We start from the raw sequence: 7,681 nt of genomic DNA on the forward strand, positions 1-7,681 counted from the left end.
TTAAGAGAAGAATAAGTGATAGACCTCTTAGATTGGTTTGGATATTTATTTTTAATCATTTAAAAATAAATAAAATTTATGATCTATATATTAAAATATTAATAGTGAGTTATATATATATTTTTATTATGATTATATTTTTATTATAGTTTAAATTAATATAATGTGTATATAATAATATTTTTTAAAAATATTATAGTTTAAATTGATATTTTTTTTTGGGTACAAATTCTAAAAACGACGACATTACATATTTACAATCTCAGAGTTTCTTCTCCACACTTATCTGCCTCTAATAGATTGAGAATATCATCTGGTGGATCTGCTAAACTTTTTTTTCCCTCTTCTCCGTTCATGGCTATATTTGCTAGACAGTCGACGCACTTGTTGCTTTCCCTCCATACATATTTTATTTCCTTTACTCCGACTTCTTGCATCAGCATTATGCACTCCCTCACTATGGTTCTTTATTGCAGGTTATCTGTTTCCTCTCCTTTGATTGCTTCGATTGCTTCTTTCGCATCCACCTCCAACAGCAAGTTCTTCATATTTAGAGCTTTCGCTATGGTAAGACCTTGTTTAATGCCCCATAATTCTGCCATTAAGCTTGTTGATTTCCCGATGTTTATTGTATAACCCAGAACCATTCTCCTTTATCATTTCTGAAGAGACCTCCTGCCGTAGAGATTCCCGTCACTATATTGCATGCTCCGTCAGAGCTCAAAATATAGTACCCTTCAGGTGGTTTAACCTATTAAACCCATCTGGGTTCCCTGGTAATCTCTTCCTTCTTCGAATCTATTGTTGTTCTGATATCTCTTGTAAGATTGTGGCCATATTCCCCAAATTGTTGTTGAAAAGATGGTGCCCCAGGTCGACCCTTCCAAATTCGTTCTTCTCGGGAAACTATTTCTTTTAATACATGTTACAAACTCTTCTGAATCTAGCAAGTTCAGGTTGTATGTTCTTTCTACTTCTTCCGAGACGGCTTTCACTATTCGACACTAATGCAGACTATGCTCGATCGATTCAATTTCCCTTGGACACTCTATACAATCTGTCTAAGTGGTTATATTTTCCTGGCACTTGTCTCTTTGGTATTTAGTCTATTCAAACAGCATAGCCAGTTAAAGAATCTTATACGTTCGGTCGCCTTCACTTTCCAAATCTAGTTATATCCTTGACTACTATCTTCATTTGTGGTGTTGTTCAGAATATCTTTAAAAGCATATTTTACTGAAAATATTCCATTCTTTGAGTAGCTCCATTCGACTCTATCAAGGGTTTGATTCATATTTCTTCCCGGGTTCACATTCTTGCATATTTTCTCTAGAGTTGCTTCTGAATTCAGATGTTCAATCCCTTGGAGATTTCAGCCGTAGTCTTCAGTAAGATAATGAGCAACACTTTCCCGTCTATTCGCGGTGTCAATTTTTGGTCCGCCAATCGTGCCGTAAGCTAAATGTTTTCGTCTAGCCTATTTTCCATTTGCAAGCTTTCTTACTAAATGTCGTGTTTTTAAGATACCTTTACATGTTGAAGAATTCTGGTTTTTACCTTCACAGTCCAAGAAAGAGGTACTTCTCAAATATTTCTCTCTAAAAATTTTACACCATAAAGCCTCTTGCTTTACGTGTAACTTTCATTTGTTTTTTCCATTAATGCCAAATTCATATCTCTCGCTTTTCGTAGTCCTAAACCTCCATTGGCTTTTGACCTACACACCATATTACAATTTATTAAATGATTATGGGAATATTCCGAGTCTCCACCCCATAAAAAGTTCTTGTTTAATCTATCCAGCTTGTTCCAAATTGTAGTGGGGAGCATAGAGATCTGCATCGTATGCACTGGAATTGCAGTAGTGACCGTTTGAATAAGCGTTCGCCGACATGCCATGGATAGCACCTTCACTTTCCATCCCGCTAGTTTCCTCATCACCTTTTCTATTATATAGGCATAGGTGTTTGAATTGGTCTTCTTGTGTGTTATAGGGACCCCTAGTTAAGTCCCCAGGTCAACAGTTAAGATGATCTCACTAAGAGAACTTAGATAAGCGGCTGTGTCCTCTCCAATGTTGGGGGAGATGTACATCTTAGATTTCTGTAAGTTTATCGACAGACCCAAAGCTTTGCTGAATCTTCTTAAGCATTCCCTGGCTTTCCCAATTTGTACCGCATTTGTTTCCATGAATAGGAGAAGATCGTCTGCAAAAAAGAGATGACTCATACGAGTACCCCTCTAGATAATTTTAGGGCTTTCCATTCCCCGTTGTCGACTTCTTCCAGAATTAAATGAGATAGCCTTTCCATCATTAAGTTGAAGTGATAGGGGGATAAGGGTTCCCCTTATCTAAGGCCTTGACCCGGTATGAACCCTTCCGTTCTTTCACCATTCCATAATAACTCAATTTCGCTATTTTGAATGTAGTACAAGATTAGCGAAATCATATCCTGAGGGATCTCAAAATCTTGAAGGGTTTTAGCGAGAAAACTCCAGTCCACATTATCGTAGGCTTTTTGGAGGTCAATTTTCATAATGATCGCTCCCTTACGTCCTTTCATGTTCATAATCATATGCACGGCTTCCAACAAGGAAGTTGTTTTTGAAAAGGACCAATAATTCTTTGAAGAATGGGTCTCATCAGGTGGACCAGGTTTTTAGTCAGCAGTTTATACGACGTGTTAAACAGGCTAATAGGACGAAACATAGTAATCTTGTTGGCCTCCCTAGATTTTGGGATCAAAAACAAGTTCACTTTTAGGATCCGATTGTCAACACTGAGAGTCGAAAGAATTCCTTACAAACTGGTGTAAAGTGTCTTTCACAGTGTTCCATTGCTTTTTGTAGAAAATAGGTTGGATTCCGTCTGGCCCCGGAGCCTTAAGGTCTTTCATAGAATATAAGGCCTCTTTAATTTCTGCCAAAGAAACTTCTTTGTTTAAACTGGATTTCTCCATTGTTTAACACTGGGAGGAATTTCTTGTAATATTTGTCCATGTCTTCCACTTCTTTTCTAGCAAATAGCTGTTTATAAAAACCCACCACATGTTGTTCCAGCAGATTTTTATCCGTAACCCAAGAATTTTCCACGAACAGATTTTTATTCGTCTAATCTTTGTAGTAGTGTGGAAGAATTTAGTGTTTCTCTCCCCTTTGAGAACCCAGTCGAGTCTCGATTTTTGTAACCAAACAATTTCCACTTGGTCCAACACTTTCTGATAATCATTGTTAAGAGACTTTTTTAGATTTTAACGGTGCTACAAGTAAATACAATTTGGTGACTTTTGAATGCCTCTCAATCGGTTCCTTATCCTTCTTTTCCTTTTGAAAATATGTTCGAACGCTTCTTCTTTCCAAACCTTCATATCCTTTTCTGTTTCCTCAATAGCATCAGGGAGGGAGTCTTTTTTCCTATTCCAAGCCGAATTAAACACCTCTTTGAAGTCCGAATGCGACAACCACATGGCTTCAAATCTAAAAGTTCTTCTCTTTTTGTCCACAAGGTAAGCCGTGTTGGTGTTTAGTAGAATCGGGTGGTGGTCAGAGTAACGTCTCGTCAAAGTATTAGATCTGATATTCGGGAACAGGTCAATTATATTGGCATCATGGAATGGCAGTTTTTTGGCCTTTGAATGTTATATTTATACTAAGAGCGAAACGTCGTCGTTCTGGGTCTTCTGCGTGTTTTCAGCGCGTGGAGTAATACAGTGCGGTCGCTCCTCTTCTGTAATCTTTTATTTTAGTCATTAATGAAAATGTATAATATTTTATTTGGGCACTTATTCTTCGATATTTGTGTTTTAGTCAATGATTTCATATGTTATGATATTTTCTTTGATGTTCGAATTTGATCATGACATTTGTAAATATTTTATTTTAGTCACTGTTCAGCATTTGGTTTAATTATTTATGGGTTATTTTCATTTCTAATACATGTACTGTTATATATTTTCGTTCTTGGCTCTGGATTATTTTTACGTCCTTCAAGTTTCTGATAATTCTATTTTAGTTCTGTAAATACTTATATTTTGGTTATTTCATTTTGGTTTGTAACGTTCACTTATTTTTATTTTAGTCATTGTGTATGAATGTATTTTACATATTATGTGGTTATTTGTATTATATAAATAAATGTTCTTAGTTCCATTAAATGTAAATATTTTATTTTATAAATTTCCAGCTGCATTTATTTCCATTTGTATTGTTTTATTTATTGATGAAATCACTCGAATGTTTTCCAAGACTACATACGCATAAATGAGCGTTGGAAAACATCACTTGGTCGAAGTGGTGCGATCCGATATGACATTTTAAAGACATGGGAACTTGAAACAATTCTCGTTTATTTTGCTAATTATTTTTATTATTTAAGTGATTCAATGCATTTTTATATAGTAATTTATTTTTATGCAATGATCTATTTTCATTTTATATTCGATTCACGTTTTTAAAATAAATGAGGAGGGAATATTCTTTTATTGATAAGAAATAGGCGAGTTAGCTTTTCTGATAGAGAATTGCTAATTTCAAGATTTCTTTTCAATTTCCACCATTACGACAACGTGTAAGCGACACAATATCAATTTTGGGCGCTGTAGGGGTGTTAATCTTTTCCCACGCGTAACCGACTCCTGAACCCATTAAATTAGATTTTTGGTATACAAAGACCAATTTTTTCTTACAAAACGATTTTTATTAAAATTGTTTTAAAAGACGTTTTTTAGTATTCAACCTACGTAGCCCAAAGGTCGATGACAACTCCTTTTTAATTTAATCCTAATTAATACAAAATCACCAAATTATATGTGCCCTAAAAATAGTTGCGGTTGAAGACATGTTGATTCTAAGAAACGAGAAACAGGGGAATTACTATTTGCATTTAAATTTTTCTCATCTTGATGGGTGATGTGATTGATATTAATTTTTTATCTTTTCACATTGTTTGTTTATGCGTGGCACTTCATTTTTAACTGTCTTATTGTTTCTCTGGTCACTTATGGTTTTTGTCTGTAATCATCTTCGTTTTAGTTATAATAGGACAAATTATTGTCATCTTGTTTTTGTAGCAGAAAAGCCTCTATAATGCATGGACAACTACCTCAAAATTGCTGGAATCTGTTAGAACCAAAAGAACTGAATTACAGTTGCTGAGGCAAAACTTGAAGCTGATTTCCATCCTCAAGGGGCAAGTAAGAACCATCTCTCTATTGTGGATTTCTTTCTTGTTGACTTGATGTTTTCTTGGGGTATTTTAGGGTAACTCATCACTTTGCAGATCTTAACATACTAGTTTTTCTTTGCAAGGCATTGCATTTCAAAGTGTAGATTTCTCTGTTTTGCTCGATCTTGATGTCTCTCTCTCCCTGTCTCTGCTTCTCTTATGCTTGAAACTGGAACTTGAATGTCTAACCACTTCAATATACATTGCTAACTTTAACTTCATTTCAAGAAACCTGAAATTTATATTCTTATGACTTTCCATATCTGCATTGAATTGCTTCTTTCAGGTTCATGCGATCAAATGCTTTATCATCTATTGACTAGTATAGCATACATTATTTTGGTTGGTGAGTGCAGATGACATTTTTGGACAAATGAGCTCTGCTGGACCTTGAATATTGCAGTTCATTATCTGGGGCTACTGAAGCTTTGAAGGTTAGCACACTCCGCCTTCCAGTTGTTTGTGGGTCAAGGGTAAGTTGCTTCTTTTGACTTTTGTGTATGCCATTTCATCTGTGGTATCTCAGTTGCCGATATGTTAGCTTGTCTATTCATTCTTACAGGCTGATGTCCTGAAATTGAAGGATGCAATATGTTCAGCTATCAATGTAATGCAGGCAATGACATCCTCCATATGCTCATTGTCACCAAGGGTGATTCTTTCTTTTCTTCTCCCCATCCTCATCTTTAGCTCCTATCCCACCGTCCCCTCATTTTCTATTTTATTTGCAGATTTTGTATGTTCCTTTGTCCCTATTTTGTGCACGAACCTTTTGTTATCCTAAATACTAGATTTAGATAAGATGCGACCTGGAAAAAGTCTGTCCACCTGACAGTTTTTTTCTTTTTTGGAAAAAAATGCCAAGCTTGAGTACTCTTCTATTTAATACTATGTTCATTGGGTGTTAGGCCTTGTATAAGTGGTTTGACTATGTTTAGAGATTTCTTAGATTTAATAATGTACCTCTCTTAAAGATTAGCTATGATAGACGTATGATGATCTTGTAACTCCCCTTTAGTATAACAGGCTAGGTTTAAGTCCTGTGTCCTTAGTTTGGTTTTTAGTCTTGTTGAATGATGAGTTTATACTATGGTTTGCCTGGTATTTGGTTGATTTTACTAAAATCCCTGAGAAACTAAAGTAAAGAAGTTGCAAGTTTCGTCACATGACATTTACCACTTGCCCATGTTTGGCTCTGGTATCAGCTTAAAACTTAGAGCTTGTTCTTTGACACATGACCTTTTTGAGTTAAGTGGATTGGCGGTTTCTGCCGTAAATTTCTTTAGTGAAGTTTTGTAATTTTGGTCGAACTGATTTTATGTTAGTTCTATTTGGATTGCTTGTGTGCTCATTTAAACAAGCATGGAAATGACTGTTTGATCTAGTCTTGCTACTTGCTTTAGGTTATTGATCTTACGGAATTTCCCATTTGGGTTTTGGATGACAATGATAACTATACCTCACTGACTTTAATAACAATTGTTATTCTTTTTGAAGTCATTTTTATCTTTTATAAAACCATACTTCATTGATTTTTGTTTTTCCTTTTCGAGCATCTAATTTGTCTCGTTAATCTTGGTTGTTAGGTTGCAGAACTTAACTCATTGGTGGCAGAACTTGGAAGTATAAGTGCAAATGAGTTTGTTTTACTGAATCAGTGCAAAGATCTTCTGTCCGCAATGGCTGCTATGCAAGTGAGGACCGTCTTTGTTTGTTTTGTTTTCTTTTATTATATGAATTACAGTATATAGCTTGTTTTTAAACTAATTGTTCTAATGAACAGGTGACAGAATGTAGCATGAGAACACATATTTCGCAACTAAATCGTTTATCCTCTCTGGCTTGACTACAAAATTGTAAAGCTCATGTGATTTTCACTGCAGTACTAACATGACTTCAACCTTCCTCATCTCCATTTCATCCAGAATTGTTGCTGCGAAAAAGGTAACAAGAAAGCTTTGAATTCGATCGGCTTGATACGTGAAATTCATGGTTTGTGTAATTTAATCAGTAGGTTAGGGAAAGTGTTTCTCGTTGTGAAGTTAGATAGTTTTACAGGTACCTTTTTTTCCAGGTTTTCATATATAGGGTAAAGTATATATAAACATGTGTAAATGATGGTATTCCATCTTTAGGGAATGGGGGGTTCCTTAGGTATTAAGCTTTGCTTTTGTTTGTGTTAATATAATGAATGGTTGTGTAATCTTGGGTATTTTGGTTAGAGTGAAAACTACATTTAACTGTGTAACAGACCCCAACATTCCCTTTAATGCCTTGGTAACTATGGTAATATATATTTACACACATGCATACAATTGAGCAAAATAGAATAATAGAAGGAACTATTTTAGAAGAATGCTAAAGTCTCTTACATACATTGTTACTCTATTTATTTAATATTTTTTTAAAAGCTTTCATTTTGTGTATATATTTTACATATTATTTAAGAATTCAATA

At 35.0% G+C, this 7,681-nt stretch overlaps 1 protein-coding gene across 1 annotated transcript; it reads left to right on the top strand.

The window, feature by feature from the left end:
- Positions 1–354: 354 nt before the first annotated feature.
- Positions 355–7,070, top strand: LOC120155702 (QWRF motif-containing protein 9-like). The gene is made up of 10 exons (XM_039167192.1): positions 355–386; positions 477–567; positions 1,352–1,453; positions 1,524–1,577; positions 5,070–5,188; positions 5,511–5,546; positions 5,628–5,697; positions 5,787–5,876; positions 6,811–6,918; positions 7,008–7,070. The coding sequence occupies exons 1-10, from the start codon at positions 355–357 to the stop codon at positions 7,068–7,070; spliced, it is 765 nt and encodes a 254-aa protein (XP_039023123.1).
- The last annotated feature ends 611 nt before the right edge of the window (positions 7,071–7,681 follow it).

This window comes from Hibiscus syriacus, unplaced genomic scaffold (assembly GCF_006381635.1).
Source record: "Hibiscus syriacus cultivar Baekdansim isolate YM2019G1 unplaced genomic scaffold, ASM638163v2 tig00111201_pilon, whole genome shotgun sequence".
NCBI classification, from domain to species: domain Eukaryota; kingdom Viridiplantae; phylum Streptophyta; class Magnoliopsida; order Malvales; family Malvaceae; genus Hibiscus; species Hibiscus syriacus.

Excerpts from the sequence above, each read along its gene's own strand:
- LOC120155702 (XM_039167192.1), top strand. The coding sequence starts at position 355 with ATGGCTATATTTGCTAGACAGTCGACGCACTT. Across the intron at positions 1,578-5,069 it reads CTTCACAGTCCAAGAAAGAG|CAGAAAAGCCTCTATAATGC; the intron begins GTACTTCTCAAA and ends TTGTTTTTGTAG. Across the intron at positions 5,547-5,627 it reads GCTTTATCATCTATTGACTA|TTCATTATCTGGGGCTACTG; the intron begins GTATAGCATACA and ends TGAATATTGCAG.